At 43.2% G+C, this 25,164-nt stretch overlaps 2 protein-coding genes across 3 annotated transcripts in view; one reads left to right on the top strand and one right to left on the bottom strand.

The window, feature by feature from the left end:
• FMO5 (flavin containing dimethylaniline monoxygenase 5) overlaps positions 1-7,398 on the bottom strand; it is a 70,937-nt gene extending 63,539 nt beyond the window's left edge. Inside the window, exon 1 of one of the 2 annotated variants that reach the window (XM_021003461.2) lies at positions 7,340-7,398. The gene's annotated coding sequence lies outside the window, so the exon portion shown is untranslated. Of the gene's footprint in view, positions 1-7,308 lie in introns of both variants that reach the window. The other variant, XM_021003503.2, reaches the window with a different exon arrangement.
• A 129-nt stretch (positions 7,399-7,527) lies between these two features.
• The window catches only part of CHD1L (chromodomain helicase DNA binding protein 1 like), a 55,780-nt gene continuing 38,143 nt past the window's right edge, over positions 7,528-25,164 (top strand). The window contains 6 exon segments of the mRNA XM_021003446.2: positions 7,528-7,720; positions 13,144-13,256; positions 15,118-15,224; positions 15,937-16,051; positions 19,454-19,485; positions 22,926-23,007. Of these exon segments, the coding sequence (XP_020859105.2) occupies positions 7,528-7,720; positions 13,144-13,256; positions 15,118-15,224; positions 15,937-16,051; positions 19,454-19,485; positions 22,926-23,007 (642 nt within the window).

Genomic DNA, 25,164 nt, shown 5'->3' with positions numbered 1-25,164 from the left:
TACCTGAATTGAACAATTGGCCAGAATTCACCTAGATCAGACCCTTTAATCAGAACTAAGCCATCCTACCCAAGATTGAGGAAAATGTCTCATTGTCAGCCCTGTCCTTCATAAGGACGTAAAAAGAAATCTTTTTGGTTATAAAATTGGTTATTAATATAAAAAAATAATCATTTTTCTTATGGTTGAACTGAATCAAAAGCTATGGACTATGAATTCTTGCTAATTTTAACTCTTGTCTCTTTCCTGTGTCATGAACTTGCTGGTCACTTTCTTCATTCATCTCTTCTCCTGATCTACCATTTTGTTACTCAGAATTTCTCTGTACTGTGCATAGAAACTAAACAAATTAATCTCTTCTTCTGCATTTCTATTATCAATACCCCAGCATTTTCTCATGCCTTCTAATTCACTTAGCCTTTTCCCCTGGCAAGCTATTACAGAATCAGTCTTGAAATGACCACGGAGGCCATATAGTTCATCATTCTATTTAGAAAAATTTTCACTATGACATCCCTGACAAGTGTTATACAGCCTTTACTCAAATGGGGAAGGGTAACTAACTCACTGCTTCTCAAGATAGCTCATTTCATTTTTGGTTAATTGTATTTCAGGGACTCTTATGACCTTTTTTTGTGTCACAGATCTTTTCGGCAGTCTAATGAAACCTACGGACCCCTTTTCTGAGTAATGTTTAAATGCATAAAATAAAATATATAAAATTACAAAGGCAACAAATTATGTTGAAATATAGAGCTGGAGAAAGAAATGGCATACCACTCCAGTATCTTTGCAAAAAAACCCAAATAGGGTCATGGAGAGTTTGACACAACTGAAAGGAATGAACAACACAGCTATCAAAATGTTTTTTTTAAACATCAGCCTTGATGACGTGAAGTAAATATTTGTTTGAAAGTTTTCATTTAATTCAAACCGAAATCTGATTGATCAACTACACACACACACACACACACACACACACACACACACACACACACACACACACACACACACACATACAGCATTTGGTTTGATCATTATCTCAAATCTAATCTCAATCAAAGGAAAAAGCCTAATCCTTCTTGAGAAGGACAATTTGTCAAACACTTGAATACTGTTTTCATGCTCCTTCCCCCAAGTCTTCCAAATGTTTTTTGGCTTGATAGTGTCTTTTAGAAAATGGGGCCCCAAAACTAGACATAAAACCTTGGATGTAATCTGACCAAGGCGAAGCATGGCAGGACGGCCACCTCTCTGGACACTCAGGTAAGGCTGCCTAGGGCTACATTAATAATCTTTGATTTACCTATTGGAAATACTGGTGTCAAATACCTTCTTCATGTTATCCCTTGGTCTAAAGCTGTTGTGGGTTGGGGTGCTGGGAACCCTGAAATGTAAGGGTACAGGGGTGTCTGTCTTGAAACAATTCAACCACTCAAGCCTTTTTTTTTCAGTCCAAGTAGCCAACCAACAGAAGCGGCTAGATTCTCAGTGAATCTGCAGCATTGTAAAGCCAATAGGAGCCAACAAAGTTGCTAGTGAAACTTTGGATTTGATGAGGATGGAAGTGATACATATACACAAAAAAATACTACAAGTAGATTTGGATGCGACTAAGGAGTGGTAAATAGTCTGGGGGTGGGGTGGGGCCCAGGTGCAACAGTGAAAGGATCTAGATGGGATTAAGGAGTATCAGGTAAAATAATTAAGTAATCAAAGTGGGTTGGGATGGGCAAGAAGCCAGTGATCTGGGCAGCTGAAGATGTATGGGAAAATTCAGGGTCCAGGTCCTATCACCCCATCAAAACCACTTTAACTACTTGCCAGAAAATGCCCACAATCCTCAGTCTGGCACTCAGAGTCCTCCACGAGTTGGCTCCATTCTCCTTATTGATTTTTGCTTCCTACTATTTCCAAACAGAAATAATCCACTCCAGCCAAGCTGACCTCCCTGTACCTGGAGCACGTTGTACCCATTGCATTTTCTCCACTTGAGCACATGTGCATCTAGTAGTGCACCTTTGTCCCCTTGATGGCCATCCAAAATCTCCTTCTCCTTCAAGACCCAGATCAAAGGATCAGCCTCGCTCACCATCATCTCGCCTTTCTTTGAACTCTCACGGCACTTGCTATTTACATTGCTCATTTGCGTGTTTGATCATATGTTGTCTGTGTGACCTTGGGTAAGTCACTTAACCTCTGTTTGCCTCAGCTTCTTCATCTTTAAAATGGGGTTCTAGGGTTATTATGAGGATCGAATAATATTTGTAAAGTGCTTAACAAAATGTTTGGCACGTGATAGGTATATAGAAATGTTGGCTATTCGTATTATTATTTTAATTCTTTCACACATACGTCTTCTCTCTTGGTCTCAACTATAAAATTATCAAAGGAAGAGACCATATTTACATTTTTTTGGACTACCTTCAGTGTCCAGCATAGTGTTAGGAGCATAAAAGGCACTAAAAAATACTTCTTTGAATAAATTACCATTATTCATAGTTAATAATAAAAAGATACACACACCAGGCCATGTAAACACATATGTATGCATCACATACATGTGTAATTACATTACACACAGGTATACATATATATATGCCTGTGTATGTACGTATTTATACACACACAGGGCGTCCCAAAAGTCTTAGTGTAGTTCTAATCAATGAAAGCTTTAAACCAAGACTTTTGGGATACTCTTTGTATGCCCATGCATGTGTGTGTTTGTGTGTGTGTATAGAGAGACAGACAGACCGACCTCTGGTATCCATGAAATGTCAGGAGAACTAAATGACAGTGTCACCCAGCACACTGGGTAGATTCCCTAAGATGATATGGATGGGAGTCACACAGGGCATGGATTGATTGCCATCTGCATCAATGGCGGGAGTACATCCACATCAATGAAGTCAAAAATCCATCAATGTGTCAAACCTAAAAGCATTTATTGTAATTAAAATTATATATTGCAGTCCTTTATGGGAAGATACAAATGAAAGTCCCATAGGACGGGCAGTCACAGACAGGTTACAACTGTAGGAGGTAGCACCTACATTGATGAAATCTCAGATTTAGAAAAGTAACAAAATAATTTATAGACAATCTTGCACAACTGATAATTAGGATTCTAGGTATTCAACGCAAAGAAAACAAATCCATCAGTAGTCTTCAGTCCTGCCAAGTCTCCCTAGGAAATCTAGAAGGTTAGCAGTCACTCAAAGGCTTGAAGGTCAAAGAATTTGTATCTCCTGGGAACAATCTATTCTTTGTCCATATGAATGAATGAATAAAGCATTTATTAAGTGCTTACTGTATACCAAGTACTATGCCAATTCCTGGGCATACAAATAGAAAAGGAAGATAATCTCTCCTCTCAAGCATCTCACCTTCTAATGGGGGAGATAAGATATATCAAAAGATTCAGCTACAAGTCAGATGGAAAAGTCCCATGGTCCTTAGGGTGGGATGTCAAAGCAGATGGTGATGCCCTTTTTTCATGTCATTTCCACTGAGGAAATCACACCAGTTTCTGATGTGGACTTTGGTGGCAACAATTCCTTCCCCTCAACTAAGGCAATGATGCCAGCAGGAGCAGTCACCAGGCTGCATCTCCCCAGGGGTTTTTTGCCAGTATGATGTCTGATGACACTGGGCTGGAAATGTTCCCAAGGCTCTTGGGCTCAGGATCCTGGGCTGGCCCCATCAGGTTGGGAGCAGGCGATGGTGGTCAAAGTAGTGGAGTGGTTTGTTCCCGGCACATACAGCCTCCTGCCTCTCCCTTTGGGCACCTTGCTGGTTTTCCTGCCCTGTGAATGGTAGCTGGTTGGCAGCTGGTAGGGATGGCTGACCCCTTCTCCCCAGGTGATGGTTGTGAGGGAGGGCTGAGCTAGAAGCAGAAATGGTGGTCTAGAGGGTGGGGGCTACCACTGCCTCAATCCCTGTTGTTGGCAGTCGGTCAGCAGTTGTTGCTGGTGGCAATAAGGAAGGTGGGCCCCCTCTCCACAATGATTTCTCCCCTCAATGATGGCTACAGGAATTGGGCTGCAAGTAGATAGGACGGTTTGTGGGACACTGCCATTCCCAAGACTCTTGGGCTCAAGGGTCCTGGGCTGCCCCCTTCAGGGTCTGAGGAGAAATGCTGTCAAAGTGATGAAGGTGGCTTATCTTGCCTGGCATATGCAATCTTCTTGTCTTTCCTTTAGGGTGGCGCGCGCGCACGTGTGTGTGTGTGTGTGTGTGTGTTGTGTGTGTGTGTGTGTGTGTGTGTGTGTGTGTGTGTGTGTGTGTGTGTGTGTGCGCGCGCGCACGCGCACACACACTTCAGATAGGCTGGCTTTCCTGACTTGTATGGAGCATGCTCTCTCTCTCTCACTCTCTCTCTCTCTCTCTCTCTCTCTCTCTCTCTCTCTCTCTCTCTCTCTCTCTCTCTCTTTCTCTCTCTCTCACCTCTATAAGCCAACCAGCCAAATTAAAATATCTGTTAATGGGGTGGCTTGGGGATAGAAAGAGCTAGAAAGGACCTTAGCAATCATTTGGTTTAGTTCCCTCTTTCGACAGATAAAAAGAATGAGAATCTCAAGAGAGGTGAAGTGATATGCCCAGGATGAATAGAATTAAGTAGCAGAGCTGAATCTGAACCCAGGGCCTCTGATCCCAGCTCTGTCACTTGTTCCACTGTGCCTGGGTTGTCTCAAAGATAACAGATGCATTGGTGGAGCTTTGAATTAGTACAACCGTTCTGGAAAGCAATTTGAAATTAAGCAAAGAAAGTGCCTAATGTGCCCATAACTTTGACCTAGAGATTTTATTAGGCTTCTACTCCAAAGAGGTCAATGATTTAAAAACAAACAAACAAACAAGCAAAAAAACAAACAAGGCTCATATGTTCTAAACATTGAAAGCAGCACTTTTTGTAGTAGCAAGAAATTGGAAACAAAGCACTGGTCCTTCGATTAGGAATGGCTAAAACAAGCTGTGTTATATGAATACAGTGAAATATTTGTTATAAGAAACAACAAATATGATGAACACGGAAAAGCATGAGATTATTTACATGAAAGTTGCCAAGTGACCACAATAATGCAATTGGGAAGAGCAATAATGACCAATTGAAACGATTGTTATTGCCCAGTCAGGCAACATTTGGAATGCAGTGTTCTGTTTGCCGCATTTTAGAAAGGACATTGGTGAATTGAAGCACGTTCAGGGAAAAGCGAATGATATGATGAGGGGATTCAGAACAATACATATGGAAACAAATATTGGGTTAAGAAACTGAATGATCATTTATGGGCTATGTTGTAGCAAGGACCCTTGTTCAGGCACAGGTTAGAATAGAGGGGCTACTGAGGTAAAACAGTGACTTTATGAACTGGAAATGCTTAGCCTGGGGAAGAACGGAAGACTTGGGAGAGATGGGAGGGAAATAATCTTCATCTTTAAATATTTGCAGGCCATCAGGTCTTTTTGTTTCACTCCACTGGGCAGAATGAGGGTGGAGCTATAGGAAGAGAGACTATCCTGCTGAAACTTCCTAACAATTAGAGCTCTCCAAAAGTATAATGGGCTGCCTGCCTCAAGGGCTGGTTGCCTTATCAACCTGGTTACACTGTATCATTTGTACTCCATTATGACTGTCCATGATGCTGTTTTGTTCACTAATTGCTTCACCTGTATATTTGGTTTGTCTATTTGTGTTATAAGCTCTCAGGCAGGGTCTATTTTTAAAAATATTTTTTGCATGTTGTTACACTGTAATAAAATGTACAATACATTATATTGTGTCTAGCATGTGATAGACAATATCCATTGAAATATATGGCCATATATGACATAAATACAAGACAAACACATGACAATGACAAAAATACTATTTTGAAAAAGATTCCTTTTGCTTAAAGCAGGATGGTTTGAACAGTGGTCCTCGAAATGTGGTCTGGGGATCTCTAGGAGTTGCCAAAATGCTTTTAGAGGATTGGGAGGCCAAAACTATTTTCACAATACTACTAAGCCATTTTTATTTCTAATATGATAAAACATAGACAGGTATAACTTATATAAGCAAAAGCTTTTTGAAGGGTCCTCTATTTTCAAGGATGTAAAGGAGTCTTGAGACCAAAAAGTTTGAGAACCGCTGGTGTGGTAGAAAAGGAATTGGAATAGGACAGACCCAGTTGGGTTCTAGTTTTGGCCTGACCACTGTGTTACCTTGGGCAAATCATTTAACCCTTTGCATCTCAGTTTATACATGTATAAAATGGAGATAATACCAGTCCTGCCTCCTTTATGGTTGTCTCCCGAATCAAATGAAATAGTGGATGTGAAATGATTTTGAATATTATACATATACATGCTTCTTCCAGTTTCTTTTATTTACTCTCCAGGCTTTCACATGCTGTGTGTGAGGGAAAGACATAATAGACAGGTTTTTCGATCTACATTGCCTCTAAAAAAATCTGACTGAATTAATCTCCAGTCTGACAGGCTACTGTGTCCCTTGTTTCTTTAGAAGTCCCTCATACCCATCAACTCAGAGAAGTTAGATATATCCCAAGTATGGGTATCTGGGTTGGCTCAGACTGGGTCTCCGGAGGTTCCTCCTCCTTTATAGGGAATGGCATTACTATCCCTATTTTATAAATGTGTAAACCGAGGTGCAGAGGGTAAAATGATTTGCCCCAGGGTTAACATGGTGGTGGGGGCAAAAGTAGTACCCACCTACGCGTCCTAGTTAGATTCTTTTTCTACTACACCAGCAGGTCACAAACTTTTTGGTTTCAGGACACATTTACACCCTTAAAAATAGAGGTCTGGTTTATATGTGTTACATGCGTCTATACAGAGGCTCACGCTGCCAACAATCTCTCTAGCTGACAAACTCCTGGTAAGGATTTCATCAACCAGAATGTCCCGTGACTTTGTTATTTAAGCACTTTCCCAGAGGTTGGGTGGAGGAAAGACGCCACAAAAAAGGAATAATACCTATTTTTGGCCCAAGACTCTCTACAAGTAATCTTTCCTCGGTATCACCCCTGTTTTCTTTCCAAAGTTCTCTAGTCAGAGCGGCGGAACTCCCCTGCTTTCGGTGATCCCCTAAAACTCAGTTCTGATCTATTTCAGTAAAGGTTGAACGACGGGTAATCTTGAGCCCAAACACAAAGGCAACTACTAGCAATCAGCAGGCCCTGTTCGTATGCTCTAAAAGCAAAGACCAGCCCGAAGCCTCTGCTGCAAGCCAGACACAGCTGCCGGCGCACGGCAGCCTGAGCTGCTGACCCCGGAACGCTGAGAGCATTTCCCAACGTGTACCTGTTTCAATATTCGCTCAGGATTCGCATACCTTTCCTGCAGCCGGACAAACACCAATCAGCTGCCGCTAGCCACCAGCCAATCAGAAGCCGCGATATCTTCTTCCCTGGTGGGAGGGGAAAAATGAGGTCACAGAGAGGCGGAGCCAGGGCAGGGCAGAGGGAGGGAGAACTAGTTAGAGACAACCAATGGGGAGCCGCGTTATGGCCCGGGCAGCCAATGACAGCGCGTTCCCCAAAGACCGCCAGTCCGGGGGGCTTGCTTTCGCGCCCTCGCCGCTGCATCTTGACTGGAAAGTTTCTTGGGGAGTTCTCGGACGAAATGTCCGCCTTCTTACAGGCCCTGCAGAATAAACTCCCACCCAAGGCAGCCCGAGTTGAGGAGGAGGATTTGAGGAAATGGGGTTTGACAGGTTAGTGAGGCCCGGGCTCACGTGGTGTCTGAGAGCCGCTAACTTGTAGTCAGTTTTCCTTCCGCAAGGAAGTCTCGCGTTATCTGTAACTGATCAGCTTTCCCTCTCCCTCTCCCTCTCCCTCTCCCTCTCCCTCTCCCTCTCCCTCTCCTCTCCCTCTCCTCTCCCTCTCCCTCTCCCTCTCCCTCTCCTCTCCCTCTCCCCTCTCCCTCTCCCTCTCCCTCTCCCTCTCCCTCCCTCTCCGTCTCTCTCCCTCTCCCTCCCCCCCTCTCTCCCTCCCCCCCCTTCCTCCCTCCCTTTCCCTCTCTCCCTCTCTACCCCTGCTCTCGTCTTCCCAGGCTTCCAGGCTTAGCGCTCTTCTTGAAATTGGCAAGCGAGGTGCAGTCATCTGGGGCAAAGACCCAGACCTTTTGCAATGTGCACGTAGTCATTTTGGGGGGAAGGAAAGAAACCCACCTTTGGAGCAGAATGCTCATACTTAGCCTCCTGTACTTCAGCCCTAATGGCCTGGCAAGTTGGAAGGAGAGTTTAGAAAGTTAAGGCGGGACGTCTGGGCCACTTCCCCAAAACTCGAGAAAGGCTTTTCATGAGAAGGAGACTTTGGTCAGTATTAGGAAAAGTCATCTTAAGAATGAGCCCTTCATTGAGTAGGTGGAAAACCACCCACCTGTCGTGGGCTTGTTCACTGACCCAGGGTCTCTTTAACTAGGACTTCCATTCCTTCTCTTGAATGGAAGCAAGACAGAGTTAATAAAGGTGCGTGCTCTATTTGGAGTGCAGCCACGGTTCTTGACTATCCTTAGGGATTTTCCACAAATGGCCATTTTTTGTGGTCATGACTGTGTGTCTCTGGCCCTTACTTGAAAGAGTCCAAAGCATTAGCCAGAGACAAACCAAGCAGCCCTTGCACATACCAGGGCAGAATACAGGTGGTCAGAAGGGTGAGCTCCGTGGCTCTTTAGCCAAGTGACAAGCTTGTGGACAGAGCCCTAAAGCCCTTCCTTCCTCACTATCTTACATGAAACTACCTTGTATTTATTCTATATATACTTATACATGTGCATTTTGACTTCCTCAACAGAACATAAACTCTTTGAGAGCAGGGTCTTTGTATCCCTAGGATTAGCATAGTGTCTGGCACCTAATAAGTTTTTGATTAAATACTCGATCTAGCAACTATTTATTTATTTGTTTGTTTGTTTGTTTATTTATTTATAGGCAATTGGGATTAAATGACTTGCCCAGGGTCACACAGCTAGTAAGTGTCAAGTGTTTGGTCTGAGGCTGGATTTGAACTCAGGTCCTCCTGACTTCAGGGCCCGTGCTCTATCCACTGCGCCACCTAGCTGCCCCACTAGTAATTTTTTAAAAAGAAGATATTAGCATTTCATCTGCCTCACAAGAATTGATCTTACTTTAATAGATTTTTTTTGACATCTTTTGTTTTTACATCAATGAGACTTCTCCCTGTATCCTACCTTCCCCTCTAACCTGACCTTTCCTAGAGAGCCATTCTTATAAAAGAATTTTTAAAAAAAGAAAACTCAGCAAATCAGCATGCACTTTTATCCCTCTGTCTGTCTATTCGATGTTCCACACAGAGTGTGGGGGGTGGAGAAGGGAGTTGTTTTCTTATAACTCCTCTTTGGGCCCAAGCTTATTCTTAATAACTTTGCTTCATTAATTTCCAGTTGTTTTGTGCTTCTTTTCATTTACTGTTCCTGTGTATCTTGTCTTCCTCGCTCTGTTTACTTCACTTTGCTTCAGTTCATGTAAGTTCATGCTCCTGGATTCATTGTGATCATTGTTTCTTACGTGGTAATATTCCGTTACATTCATGTACCACAATTTGTTTAACCATTCTCAGGATGGAAATCTACTTTGTTTCCATTTCTTTACTCTGACTAAAGAATGCTGCTAAAAATATTTTTGGGTATATGGGGCCTTTCTTTTTGTTACTGACCTCCTTGGGGTATGTACCTATCCTTGAAAGCTCTCTAGGTCAAAGTATGTGGTCATTTTAACCATTTCATTTGTGTAATCTGAAAATGCTTACCAGAATGGTTGTACTAATTCACAGCCCCTCCAGCAATGTTATTGTGCCTGTTTTCAGGCAACCTTTCCAACACAGTCTCTTCCTGTATTTTGTCATCTTTACCAATTTCTTGGGTTTGAAGTGTAAGGACTGCTTTAATTTATATTTCTCTTAATAATTTGGAGTATTCTTTTATATGGTTGTTAGTTGTTTCCAATTCTTTTGAATGGCTTTTGTTTATATATTTCCATCTCCTCTATGTCTTGGATACAAACTCTTATAAGAGATATTTGATTCAAAGATTTTTACCCAATTAAACCACTTCCTTCCTTGTCCTAGATACATTAATTTTATTTATGCAAAAGCCTTTTAATTTCCTGTCGTTAAAATTATCTTAGATAGATGATTGGTATGTGTTGGAGGTACCTAACAAGGTGTGTAGTTCATTGCATTGCGTTTTCCCCAGATATGCTACAACAGATCTGAAATTTGGATCTTTGCCATATAAACAAGGGTAGTAATGCCTGCCTCTCCTACCTCACAGGGTTGCTATTGACACTCAGAAATGACAGTGCTCGTAAAAGTATTTTATTTTATTTTATTTTTTGCTTTTTGGCAAGGCAGTTGGGGTTAAGTGACTTGCCCAGGGTCACTCAGCTAGTAAGTGTCAAGTGTCTGAGGTCATATTTGAACTTGGGTCCTCCTGACTCCAGGGCCAGAGTGTAAAAGCATTTTAAAACAGTAGAGTGTCATGTAAATGTAAGACATAAAAAACCAACAAGCACACTTCTTTTTTTCTTTTAAAAGTAAATCCATCGGGGGGGGGTGAATCAAGAGAATAAATAAGGGGAAATTCAAGTTTAAATCTGTAGGCCTCCACTTGTATGTGTGCGTATCTATAGCTATCTCTTCTTGTTATTGCTATATGAGTGTATAGTGTTGACTTATCTATGTGTGTCTGTGTGTAAGTACCTGTGGCGAGGTGTATTATTTGTAGCCCAGCACAGCGTCTTGAACAGAATAGACACTAAAATATTTGGTGATTTAAAATGTCAGTCAGGGCAGCTAAGTGGCACAGTGGATAGAGCACCAGCACTGGAGTCAGGAGGACCTGAGTTCAAATCCGGCCTCAGACACATAACACTCACTAGCCGTGTGACTCTGGGCAAGTCACTTAACCCCAATTGCTTCACCAGAAAAAAAAATGTCAGTCAGTAAGCATTTATTAAGTGCCTACTGTGTCCCAGGAACACTGGTGATACAGAGGGGAAAGACAGTCTCTCTAGCCTCAAGGAGCTCCCCAGACTAATAGGGGAGACAAAAAACAAATAGGTAAATACAAACAAACTGTATACAGGATAAATAGGAAATAATCCACAGAGGGAAGGCAACAGAATTAGGAGGGATTGGGAAAGGCTTTCTGTAGAAGGCAGGACTTTAGTGTTTCTTGACTGCATCTGTTTTCTACCTAAGTGTTCTCATTTTGGAGTTAGGCAGCCTGTGTTTGAGCCCTGGACTTCCTGGCTGTGTGATTTTGGACAAGGCACAAGAACCTCAGTGTCCTCACTGAGAAAATAGGAATAATGATGCTCCTCTCCACTCCCCCCACCTTTTGTATTTCACAAACTTTCTGGGAAGATTAAATGAAGTAATGGGTGCAAAAATGCTTTGTAAACTACACAAAACCACCCAAATATGCTCTTGCATGAGGATAATTATGTATGACGACGACTATGTATGCTTTAGTGGATGTGTTATCTCATTGATGTGGGCATTCCCTTCATGGGTCATTATCATCACATCTCAGTTTCTGATGCTGTGAGATTCTGTTGTCCGCTGCCTGTGCTAGAGGCCGTCCTCTAGACCTTTAAAAAAGCCAAAGCAGAAAACATTTCCAGGGCGCCTGGGCTGCGTTTGGACTGTTTATCTCTTTTCTTTTGTTCTCAGTGCATCATCATATAAATGATGATCAAGATATTATGATAATCACTTACAGAGTTCCCAGGCGCCCTTTGCACATTGATCAGCGTCCCAGTGGGGATATGTGAAAGGTCATCGAGGCTCAGCGAGATTCCTAAAGATGAAAGCCCCTTGCATCTCCTTGAATATACCCCTGCTGCCTCCTCTTTTGCCTGTTTCACTGCTCCCTAGCATATACTCCAGTTGTGGAGTTGGGAGGGAAATAAAAGAAGAAATTTCAAACCAGCTTGTTTTTTTTTTCAGATTGTGTCAGTAGAAGGTATTTTTGATTTTGTTTTTTTTATCAAAAGGAGATCGATTGTAATAATTGCTTCAAATTAGGTTTGGGGAATGGTGGTAGTGCTGGGGATTTGTGATTCACTTATTTATGTTTTCCTTCTTCCCCATTACCACAGAGAATTGAGTGCAGCCTGTACTGTAATTTCTATTTCATTAAAAGCAAACTTTCTGGGAAGATGTTTCTGCAAGATCTGGCATATTTTTTTTTCAGGTCAGTGGGGCCAGATCTCATTTAGATGGCTGCTTTTAAACAAGAAAGCATCCATGGCCATCATATTTATAAATTTGTGTTTGTATAGCATCTTCCCTCCTAGAAGATTTTATGAAGGCAGAGACTGTATTTTTTCCTCCCTTTAAAAAATCTTACTTTTTAATATCTTCTGTTTTGATATTGCTTCATTTTTGAATGTATCCCTCCCCCATCTCCCACCCAGTGAGTCAACCCTTATAACAAAGATTTTTTAAAAGAAAGAGGAAAAAAAGCAATTCAACAAAACCAACCACCAATTTAAATCTATCTGATGGGGCAAGCAACATTATACCCTCAGAGTTCCCTACTTTTGTAGGTAAGGGGCAGGTACATTTCCTTGGTTCTTCTCTGGAAGAAAGTCTGGTTTATTATGCTACATGGTATTCAGAGTTTTTTGTTTTTATTTTTTCCCCTTTCTGATTTTTTTTTTGGTGAATATCGCTCCAGGGACTATCTTATTATCTTTCTAGATCTTCAATTTATACATAGTTGATGCTTAATAAGTGGAGGAACGAATCCGTATTAGCTTGAGAGACAGCTTGGCTTCCAGCCTGTGAGTGTAGAAATATTGATGTACCCTTACTGGCTTTAAGTGGAAAGATGAATAAAATGCTCTTTTGATAGCCTAGATGATTTAGGGCAGGATGGGACTTTTGAGGTCATCTGGTCCAACCTTTTAATTTTACAGATGAGAAAAAGTGAGGTCCTGGCACTTTGAAAATTAAATGCTTAAACAATAATCATTTCCCACAAATGATAGAGCCACTTGTTCTGTGAATTGGGAAGCTTGGGTTTGGGGCTTTTTTCTGTAGTTCTCTGCTGTCATATGTCATAAAGATTAAATAAAAGCACTTGTTCAACTTGGACTTCTGTTTGTAGGGATTCATTTGCGCTCCTATCAGCTGGCTGGAGTCAACTGGCTGGTGCAGTGTTTTCAGCTTCAGCATGGCTGCATTCTTGGTGATGAAATGGGCCTGGGTAAGACGTGCCAGGTAAGCATCTGTGACTAACCCACGAGCTATCTCTATTTTTATTTTATTTTATTTTTGAGACTCCAAACTTACAAAAGGACAACAAACTTTGTGGGGTTTGTGCCAGCACTAACAGCTAATTGGCATACTAGAGAAATGGCAGTGGGAGCCTGCAGTTTTAGAGTTGTAAGGGGTCTTTTGGAGTAAGAGAACTAAAGGCAGCTAGGTGACTCGGGATAGTGCGCTGGCCCTGGAGTCAGGAAGACCTGAGTTCAAATCCAGCCTCAGACATTTACTAGCAGTATGACCCTGGGCAAGTCACTTAACCTTTGTTTGCCTTAATCTGGAGAAGGAAATGGCAAAACTTCTCCAGTATCTTTGCCAAGAAAACCCTACAGATATTATTGGCATTCTGTGATCCTGAATGAGCAACAGCTACTGTCTCTGTTACTTAGTGACCTTGGGCAAGCTATTTAATCTCGTTAGCCTTATTCCATCATCTGCATACTGAGGGATTTGGAATTGATGTCTCTTAGGCCCCTTCTACTTCTTTTTTTTTTTTGGTTAGGAAATGGGGTTAAGTAATTTGCCCAGGGTCACACAGCTAGTAAGTGTTATGTGTCTGAGGCCGGATTTGAACTCAGGTCCTCCTGAATCTAGGGCCGGTGCTCTATCCACTGCGCCACCTAGCTGCCTCAGGCCCTTTCTATTTCAACATGCTGTGATTCTATATACAGAGATGAGGCCGAGGATACTTCCACAAAAAGAGGTGAGATTTGGGTTGTTTTCCTGGTCACAAAGATGAGTTTCTGTTGAGACATCTCCATTGTCTTATGACCGACAAGTGGCTCATTGTGAGATCATGATCCAGGCTCAGGGTTTTTTATTCCCCAATCCTCTGATCCTGCCTACAGAATATTCCTAATTATCCAACTTCCCTAAACACTATGGTATAACTGGCTAGGCCAGAGTGAAAGCCAATTAAAAACAAATTGAATTAAACAAGATCTTTTCCTGGGGATTTCCTGCTAATAGAAGGGGCAATTTCAGAGCCCATCTCTGCTTTATCATCAGAACCATCTTTACTTATTTCCAAAGGCTTAGCTCCTTCTGTTCTGCTGACTTCTCAGTCTTAGGGTATGGGGACAAAAATCACTCTGAATGAGTAAAAGAAAACTGAGGCAGAGCTCTGAGCCAAAACACTTTATTAAAGGGACCCAATAAAGTTGTTGGGGAGGGGGATCTATACTCCCAAATGTGTCCCTTGTGAGCTTTTATTTTGGCAGTTCTTTCCAAAATACGGGGTGTCCCAAAAATCTCAGTGCGGCATGCAGCGAGAACATTGCAGAAGCCTGGTTTAGAGACCAAGCATCTGCCCTAAGATTTTGGGGACTCCCCATCTGCTTTTTTTCCATGGCCTTTCCTTTGTGCTTGGTCTCTAAACCACATATCAGCAGTGTTTTCACGTTTCTTTGTTATGCTAAGAAGGGACAGAGGAAATGGATGATACCATGCATTTCCCATAATGCCCTTGCCATCTGAGTAGAGGTGGAGGCAGCTACAGCACAGCCTAAAAAACTGGAGCAAGCTGAACTTGTCACTATGGAGTGTCGATGATTACTCCGTGACTAGAAGGTGGTGGCCTGACCAGGATGACTTGTTCTCTGTCATGCATCCTGGGGTGGTCCTCTGGCCTCATCAGACCAGGAGAGTCCACTTGTCCACAGGCGGTACCCAGTATACTTGCTCAGAAAGCTTGAAGTATGGCACAGCTCAGTCCTTCTGTGACAGAATGTAACTGGGCATTGGTCATGGGAGCTTGGTAGTTGTTGTGTGTGGATGGGGCAGGGGAGATAAAGATATTCCCCCCTCCCTTTTCCAGACTATTGCTCTTCTCGTTTACTTGACCGGAGGTTTAAAGAAGAAAGGACCATTCCTGATTCTTTGTCCCTTGTCTGTTCTGAGCAATTGGAAGGAGGAAATGGAGAGGTATGTGCTATCAAAATCCCAGTTTGCTAAAAGTAACGGTAACCTTTTAATCTTTTGAAATATGTTACCTTGAGGCTTTTTCCTTGGTAATAGGCATGTATCAAAAATCTGCAGTAGGCAAAAATTATGTTTTTGGCTTATTATGATTTTATCATAGTATGCTAATGACTAGGATGGCAGTACTGGAATAGAGAAGGAGAAAGGTGGAATGTGTTGGCTTTTGTTGGGGCTGGGAAATGGACGTCATTTTTAATATTTGGCCATTTTGCTGAAACCAGAAACTAGCCTGTCTTGTGGAGGCACTGTGGGGTAACTAGCAAAGGGAGGGAGCTGTCAGCGTCTAGGGCTGGCCTGTGACCCTCCTAGATGTGCAGGTTGGCCCTGAGTTGTTCATGGACTTGCCCTAATGTTAAGTCATCTTCTGAATCTCTGGTTTTCTTCTTTAAGATGCACCATGTCTACCTGTGAAGGATTTTGGAAGGTTTAACAGGTATTTTGCTTGAGAAGCACTCAGTGTCATTTATGATGACATCTGTGTTATCATATAAGAGCTGAGCAATCTGAAGGGTTTCTTATCTTAGGGCTTGGACACCAAGAGGTACCCCTGGCTTGGGATACTTCTGAGAAGGCTGTGTTCTCTCCTCCAGCGCAGCCTGCCCTTGGCACCTAAATACTGATCTCTTCCTTTGCTATGTCCCTTTCTTGGATTTAGATTTGCTCCTGGCCTTTCCTGCAAAGTATACACAGGTGACAAGGAAGAGAGAGCTCACCTGCAGCAAGATCTGAAAAAGGACTCCTCTTTTCACGTGCTCCTGAGCACCTATGAGGTAATCATCTATTCTCTAGCCTGAGCTGCTCTTTCTTCTACCAGTGGACAGGGCTTCAGGGCGGAGGGACAGATTCTTAAGCTAGGTAGTCTAGTCTCCTGGATCAGCAGAGAACCTTCCCGGCAGCCCTCCAAAAGCCAGCTCAGCAAGTTTGGGCTGAGATGTGTAGCATCACTGAGGCGCACAAGCTGGAAGAATACCCTCAGGCCACCCCGTCTCTCCTTTCACCACGTCCCTCTCTCCCTTTTAATTTTATAAGCCTCGGCTCCATCTAAGCATCGTGGCCCGAGTCCAGCGCTAGGTGAGCCAGCCCGGCATTTCTGGGGAGGGATTGTCCCCTAGCTTCCCCATCCCCTTGCATATAATTTGCTGGCCGACCATCCCTGGAATGTGCCTATGTTGACTCTTTTCCCATAACCAGAGCAGGGAGGGTGGTGCTTTACAGTACTATTGTCCCTTAGTCCATATTTAACCCTCAAGTCAACTGTTTTGTGGCTGAAGGAAAGAGAAGGGAACAAGCATTTATTAAGCACCTACTGTGTGCCAGGCCCTCTGCTAAGCGCTTTATAAATCTTATCTCTTTTGATCCTCACAGCAACCCTATGAGGTAAACGCTATTATTACCCCTACTTTACCCTTGAAGAAACTGAGGCAAACAGGTTAAGTGACTTGCCTAGGGTTACACAGCTGGTATCTGAGGCTGGATCTGAATTCAGGTCTTCCTGACTACAGGCCCAGTTGTGTCCTCTAGCTCCACATATTTATGCACCTCTTTTTCTGATTTGCCCTAATTTATTTTTCCATTTTTATAAATTTGTGAACATAAATTTGGATTTTTATGGATTGCTTGGCAAATACACTTCAGATACCTTGAGAATATACTTCCTAAGACATAGGGTTCTCACTGAAGTGAGAAGTGTCTTCTGTGAAAGGAATGACACGAAGGCGAGATGCACAGAGAGAACCCATCTCCTTGCTGTTTTAGTGAAGAAAACAAGCTCTCCCCATAGACTTTGTATTTCCCCAGGCTAATATTTCCCCCATCTACAGCTGGGGTAATGGGCAGGTCACCTCAGCAGTTGCAGGGCAGCTCTAGGAGGGGCCGTGTGAGCCCAGATTTAGAGTTGGAAGGGACCCCACTCATCCTCTAATCCAGCCCCTCTTATTTCATAGCCCAGGCACAGGAGGGCTGAGTGGCTGGGGTGGGATTAGAACCTGGGTTTTCTGACTCCACCTCCCTGCCCCACACTGCCTTGTCATCGGTGGAGAAAAAGAGGGGACAGCTCTTCAGGCTGGCATGAGCATCTGCTGTGCGCAGATGACGGGAATGCCTTCCGGAACACGGGAAGTGTGAGGGCCCATGCTGGGTGACAAGGATGCCCGTCTCCTCATTGGACTGTCACCCCAGCAGGGCCCTTTTCTCATGTCCTCCCAGGGTTGTCTGTTGGATGGTAAAGATCCCGGGCCGGGAATGTGTTGGTTCCGATCCCTGCCTTCCCTTTTTGCTTTGCCCATTAAGACAAGAGGTAGCAGGTCAGCGTGGGGAGAGCTCTGGATGTGGCATCAGGAAGAAAAGACCCGGTTTCAGGTCCAGCTCCTGACACTAAGTGTGTGAGACGTGGATCCATCGTGGGGCCTCCCAGAGCCTCAGGCAACTCCCTAACTCTGTGGACTGCCATTTGTATTGGGGGAAGTGGTGATTCCTGCACCAATGAAGTCATGGTCCTTGGTGACTCATTGGAGCACATGTGTTCTGTCCCTCCCTGTCCTGCCTCTTCCTGCCTGCATGTGAAAGTGCTTATGTGCTCAGGATTCTTCTCTTTAAGTAAAATTAGGGAATTTTTTTGCATTTCTTTATTTCCAAATATATCCTTCCCCCCACCTCAGCCCAGCAAAGAAGAAAAATGAGAGGGGGAAAAATGCAGTTCAGCCAAAGCACAATTCTGACAGTATCTGCAGGGAATGATTGACACCTGTAGTGCCCCCTCTCTGCACAGGAAGGGGGGGAGGGGCTTGTCTCCTTCGGGCTGGTAGTGATCATTGTACTTACCCGGGGTTCAGGCAATGTCCTCTCTATGAGTTCATTTTTATCATTTTATATGACTTTTCCAGGTCTGCTTATGTCACACACCATCTTCTTTACTGTGGAACCTGTAGCACTGCCATAGACAACCCTGAAACTTTTCTGATTACAGAGAGCACTTCCCTCTGGGTCCTCAGCATTTCTTAGCTGGTTAAATAAGCATTTATTAAGCACCTGCTATGTGTGCAGCATGGCATCTGAGAGGTAGAGCATACAAGGTGTAGCTATAAAATCAGACCTCTGGGGGTGGACCTTTCTAGTGCATCTCTCCTCTTCAGACGTAGCACCCCTTCCTGAAATTGGGGTGAAGGCGATTGTGTGGGAGCATAGAAGGAGAAGTATCTCTAGACTTGGCAGGCCTGGGTTCAGACCCTCTGTCATTGGGCAAGTAATTTGACTGCCCTGGGCCTCAGTTTGCTCATCTGTACAGCTGAGGGGTAGGATTTAGATGACCTCTGATGACTCCTTCAGCTCTACATCTATGATCTGACCGCATCAGGGAATTTGCTTTGGAAAAGCATGACTCATGACAGAGAAATGTGACAGGTGTGGAAAAAGCAAATAATCCAATTAACTCTTTTGATTGAATTTGGGGAGTTTTCTTTCATGTATGGGTATGACTACGTGGTTGCTGAGGTCCCTTCCAACTTTCAGGTTCTGTGATGCTACAGTACAGTAAGTGTAATGCCTAGGCAGGATTTCTGTTGGTCCAGTTTGTCATCTTGGTGGTTGGGTTAGTCACTGGTTCTCTCCATGGGATGCTGAAGATTATACTGACCAATTAGTGGAAGTGGACATTGAATCCTGCCCTCATTTGCCAGGTTACTTTGGGCAAGCCTCTGCCCTGATGTCTGCCTCACTTCTATTGCTGGTTTTGACAGTGATCCTCATTAGAACTCCCTGGTTGGAAATCTTTATTACTACACTGGCCAGAACATTTCTGTAACTACTGAGTGAATTAACCGCTACCTTACTCAGTGGTACCAAACTCAAAGAGCATTGACTTTGAAAACCACAAATCAACATTATCTGTGTTATATTGTATTTTTATTTATTCTGCTAAATGCTTTCCAATTATATTTAACTATATTCCCAATTATATTTTAATCCAGTTCCTCCTGGGGTGTTTTGTAGGGCAGGGCTCCAAATTGAACACCTTGTTATTAGGTTATTATTGTTATTAGGAAGATTTTTTTTATTGGTTCCTGAGACCCTAAGGTGAAGACAAGTAACATATAGGGAAAGACCATCACTAATTCGTTCCCAGAGGAGGTATTTCTGTACAGGCTTTGTGTAATATACATTGTTTAATTTTTCAGATTTGCCTGAAAGATGCAACATTTCTAAAAAGGTGAGTAAATGGCATTGCTTCCAAAGTCCACATTAGCTGATGCGTTAGAGACATGTCATTGATTCAAACCTCCCCTCCCCCTCTCCCTTTTTAAAGCATTTCACCCATTATGGGTGTAGTTTGCATCTTTCCATAGATAATAAGTAGCCCTTGGAATGGATGCTTTTCCAGGCCAGGTACTTGAGGAAAAGCAAAGAGAATCTGTTACAAGGCTTCAGGAAGTGAACATTTTGAACCAGTTCATGAGTCATTCTCCTACCAGCAGACAACTTTGTTCTATTTTTAAAAGAAAGGACTAAATTAAAGTAGTTTGCATTCAGGCCCATCAGCCCCTAAAATGCAATGATAAGAGCTCGTGAGAGGCATTGTGGCTTAGTGGAAGTCATTTAGCCCCTCTGAGCTTCAGTTTCCTAATCTGTAAAATGGGGATAATTGCATTATCTATTTGTTAGGGTTATTGTGATTGCAAACCTTAAAACACTGTGTGAAGTGTGAGTTACCAAACCCCAGTCCAGAATTACCCACCAACACTTGCTTTGATTACTCTTATTGACCTACTGCTGGATAGAGCTGGAAAAAAATCAGGAAACCATGCTGCTTGGGTTTGCTACGAATTCATGTTACATCATGCCAATGGGCCCTCACTGAGCAGGGCGAGCCTTTTACACCTCAATCGATTTGTTCTCCCATCCCAGCAGCTATTCCAAACCTTCCTAATCCTCTTCATGCCTCCCTCTATCCTTTTGGCTGAGGATCTTGCTTCCTTCTTCCTTGAAAAAGTTGAGGCCAGATAGCAGGTATGCTCACTTCTCCTTTCTTCCTCATTTCACATCACTCTCCTTTACTTCTGTAGCCAATAAAGAATGGACTCTTTTTTTTTAACCAAGGCCAACCAACCCCTTGACATACTCTGGATCCAGTCCCCTCCTGTCTTCAGCAGATTGCTACTCCTTCTGTCCCCACTCTCTCTAATCTTCAGTCTCTTCGTATCTACTGGCCCCTTTTCTGATGTTTATAAACAAGTCCATGTCTTCTTCATCTTTAAGATAACCCCTCACTTGATTCTTTCATCTCTACATATTCTGTCATCTAATCTCTTATCCCCTTGGCTAAACTTCTTGAGAAAGCCACATCATCATCGTCATCATCACTACTACCACCACCCCCACCACCATTACCACTACCACCACAACTCCTTGAGAAAGCATAATCATCATTATGGTCATTGTCATCATCATAATCACTGTCATCACCATCACCACCACCATCATCACCACCATCACCATCATCATCACCATCACCACCGTCATCATCACCATCATCACCACGATCATTATCACCATTATCACCATCATCATCATCATCATCACCATCATCACCATCATCATCATCACCATCACCACCATCATCACCATCCTCACCATCACCATCATCACCATCATTACCATCCTCACCATCATCACCATCCTCACCATCACCATCATCACCATCATTACCATCACCATCATCACCATCACCACCATCATCACCATCATCACCATCCTCACCATCACCATTATCATCATCACCATCACCACCATCATCACCATCACTGTCATCACCACCATCATTATCATCACCATCCTCACCGTCATCACCATCCTCACCATCACCATTATCATCATCACCATCATCACCATCATCATCATCATCTCTTTGAGAAAGCCACATAATCATAATAATAATTACCTCCTTGAGAACAACATAATAACAGCAACAACAATAGTAGCTAGCATTTAAATAGTGCTTTAAGGTTTGAAAATTATTTACAAATCTATCATTTTATTCTCACAACAACCGTGGGAAGTAAGTGCTGTTATTATCCCCACTTTACAGATGAGAAAACTTGAGGCAGACAGGGTGGCTTGCTCAGAGTCACATAGCTAATAATTATCTGAAGATGGTTTTGAACTCAGGACTTGCTTACTAGACCCAGCCCTCTGTTCACTACATCACCCAGCTGGCTCCACTTTCTCTCCTCTCACATATTTTAAACTTGTTACCGTCTGGCTTCTACCTCTGAAACTGCTCTATCTGCGTTACCAATTGGCAGATCCAATGGCCTTTTCTTAGTCCTCCACCTTCTTGACCCTCTGCAGCCTTGGATACTGTTGGCTGTTGTCCTCCTGAATATTCCCTCTTGATGTTTTTACGACATCGCTCCCTCCTGGTTCTCCTTCCACCTTCTTAATCTCCTTGGCTGGATTTTCATCCGTGTCACACTGGTTTGCCAGGTATGTGCTCCAAGGTTCTGTTCTGGCCTCTTCTTTCTTGGTGGTCTTATCAGCTCCCTTGAGTTCCATTGTCAGCTCTGTGCAGGTGATTTCCAGGTCTGTATATCTTGCCCTAGTCATTTTGAACACTGACTTCATGACCTCTTGTCTAGATGACTGCAGTGGCCTCCTAATTGATCTCCCTGCTTCCAGTCTCTTCCTTCTCTAACCCAGCCTCTTCCCAGCTGCCAAAATAAACTTGCTAAAGCACAGGCCTGAGCCTGGCTCCCTGTTCAGCAGTCTCTGCTGGCTCTCCATGATTTCCAAGATAAAATATAAAATCCTTAGCCCAATATTTAAGTTGCCCTTAATCTGCACCCCCCCAGCTTCCTGTGCAGTTGTATTTCATTCTTCGTTTCACTAAATCTACATTCCAGACACTATGGACTACTACCTGTTCCCCAAAGTTCACTCTGCATCTCTCACCTCTGTATGTACACAGCATTCTCCCTGCCTGGAGTTCACTGCTTCTCATTCCTATCTCCTGAAATTCTTGTCTTCCTTAAGGTTTAACTCATGCACTATATATGTTCTTTGTGAAGCTGTTTCTGATTCTCCTCCCCCCTCCCTGCCAAACACACATACCTAGATATACATATACACGCATATGCACACATACACACACATATACACTTGCAAGTTTCCTCTGTGCCTCAATTTTTCCTGTCACTGCTATACTTCTTTGTACACATTGTGTCCTCCCAGAAAAAGGTGAGCTCCTTGAGGGTAGGGCCCATGTCCCTAATACCCACCTCCTGGTGTTTAAGACCACACCCTGCACGTAATGAGTGCTTGATGTCTGTTGAATTGAGTAGCCATGGTCCCAGGCTTGACTTTCCAGAAGGGGAGGATGGCTCTTCATACGTCTTTTGTATCCCCCTCAGGTCCTCCTGCTTTGCAACAAATGGAAGCGTTAAGAAGGGCTTGTTGAGTAAAGGAATGAATGAATGGATGGATGAATGAATGAAGTAATTGACCTGCATTTGGTCCATTTCTGTTAGAACTGGCCTATTGTTAGTCTTTCAGCTGCTTGATGTGGTTGGGAAATAAGTTAATTAGCAAAAACACACCAGATGGTGATCTGTATTTGGATTAAACAGAGATGTAACATTAATTTTCCTCTCACAGTTTCTCTTGGAGCGTTTTGGTTGTGGATGAAGCCCACAGATTGAAAAACCAGAGCTCGCTGCTGCACAGAACCCTTTCAGAGGTAAACATAGGATGGTCTTTCTTAGTTCTTCCGTTTTAGCTGACAGGTATGTCAGAAAAAGGACTGGATCATTTGGTTCATCTGATTCCTGCAGGACCAGGTTGACAGCCGTCAAGTGACAGGATGGGTATTTGGCTGTGACATTGCTTGTCTTTGCTCCTTAGTAAAGCAAATAAGCTTAGGAAACACCTGGGCGCTCAGTATTTCAAGTGCCTGAGGACCTCAAGCCTACCCCCCACCATTATTACCAAAGGAAACGAGCTGGACTCCCAACTGGAAATAAGATGGAGGATCGGTTTCCCAGGAAAGGCTCCAAAGCCACAGATTTATGTAATGAAGTCATAAGAGTTGGGTCCCAGAGCTAGTACTGCTTGGGACTTTGGCTATATCTTTCTCCCAAAAAGAGTATGTCTTGGCTCCCAGTTCAGAGGTCCTTTGGCCAGAAAAATTTCAGTGATGTGGTTTTGCTGGGTGGGAACTCATTTCTCCTGAATTTGGGGATCTCTGAAGTGCCTGAGTCAGTTTTAGGTCTAGTGTTTCATGATGGGGAGGGAGAATCCCGTCTTCCCTGTGAGCCCCACCTCTTTTCCCTTTGTTCCAGTGCCATAATGACAATGATGGTTGTCCTTTATCATGCCCTTGCTGGTTGCTACCTAGAATTATCCCCAGATACAGTTGGCTTCCTTGGGAAATGGTGGGTTCCATGGGTTCTTCCTTGCTGGAGAGCTTCAAGCAGACACTGAGTGACCATTCATCAGGTGTGTCGTAGAATGGTTACATGTTCAGATATTGGTTTGATTAGCTGGACTCTGAGGCCTCTTCCAATTCTGAGATTCTACAGTTTGGTGACACTTAAAATAATTTTTAATTCTCTATAGCATATCAGCCACTTTGCTCCTGCTCCCCAGATTTACATTCTTATCTCATATGGTCTGTGAATGACTCACACTACCCACATTCCATGAAGGGTGTAGTACTCTCTGGTCTGGGGCAAGTGAATCACTCAGGGCTACAGTATTGCAACCAGGCAGTGCTTTTATTGAGTTTTGACTCCCTGCAGGCCTTCCAAGGCCTTCTCAGAGCTCCACAGATAAAGGAGATCATATAGTCTTCCGATGGCTCTCAGGAGCTTTGTTAGGAGCAGGCAGAGTATCCCCTGAATGCTCCCCTCCACGTGGCTGTCCACATGTGCTCTCATGCCTGCACATCAGAGGGTTGTACCAGCCTACCAGCTCGTGCCAGCCATGCTGTGCATTTCTGTGGCCTTGTTCCAGTCTGCCCCTTCTTCCTTGTTTTTGTTTGTTGAGTTTTGCCAATTTCACAGGTCATGTCAAAGGACAGATTTTTATGCTTTGGAATGTTCCCCACAATTTCTGTTCTGTTTCTCGAGTCTTTACCCTATTCTTTATTCTGTTTCTATCCTTGGACATAGATAGCCACCCTGGACAGAGACAGACCTCCTCCTGCCCCAGACCCATCCTGTCGTAGTCCTGGATGGACCCTCGCCTCCTGGGCATCCTGTGGTGGAGCTGATTAGGGGGCACTGTGTTCAGTCCTGTAACCCGTCACTGTCAGTACTAGATTGTCAGGGTACTTACCGGCCACCTACTTTATGCAACTATAGCGTCTGGTCATTTGTGACCTTTTTTTGCATTGGGGAATCTATGAGGAATACCTGGGGCAAAATCTGAATCAGTGAAAAGTCTGATTGGTGAAAACTACGCAATTAAAGCTTATTTTTTAATAATGTGATCATTTGAACTGCTAACAGTGTTCTTAACTTGAGACCCTCCTGAGCTGACATTAAGGGATAGATAAGACTTTATAATTAACGGCCTGCAGTTTCTTCTAAACAACTTAAATGCTGAAGTCATTCAAGGTAGTATGTTGTTTAGCAGGTTAAACATAACCTCTGTAATTTTGTTCACTCAGTTGCAACATAGCATGACTAAATGACTTTTTGTTCAACCTGGTCTTATGGGCACCTTATTATGATTGTCTCTGCTTCTGAATCTAGTCCCTAGCTCTCTGGTCTAAAAATTAAGTGTGGTTACTTCACCAAGGGGTAATAGATGGTATTAGTAAATTGAGATACATTAAGCAAACAAGCAAGAAACCAGTTTGTGAACTCTAGTGCCAATTTATTGATTTATATAT

This window comes from Phascolarctos cinereus, unplaced genomic scaffold, assembly GCF_003287225.1.
Source record: "Phascolarctos cinereus isolate Bilbo 61053 unplaced genomic scaffold, phaCin_HiC Scaffold_5;HRSCAF=322, whole genome shotgun sequence".
NCBI classification, from domain to species: domain Eukaryota; kingdom Metazoa; phylum Chordata; class Mammalia; order Diprotodontia; family Phascolarctidae; genus Phascolarctos; species Phascolarctos cinereus.
Note: the sequence above shows the minus strand (reverse complement) of the source record. Positions and strands in the feature narration are given on the sequence as shown.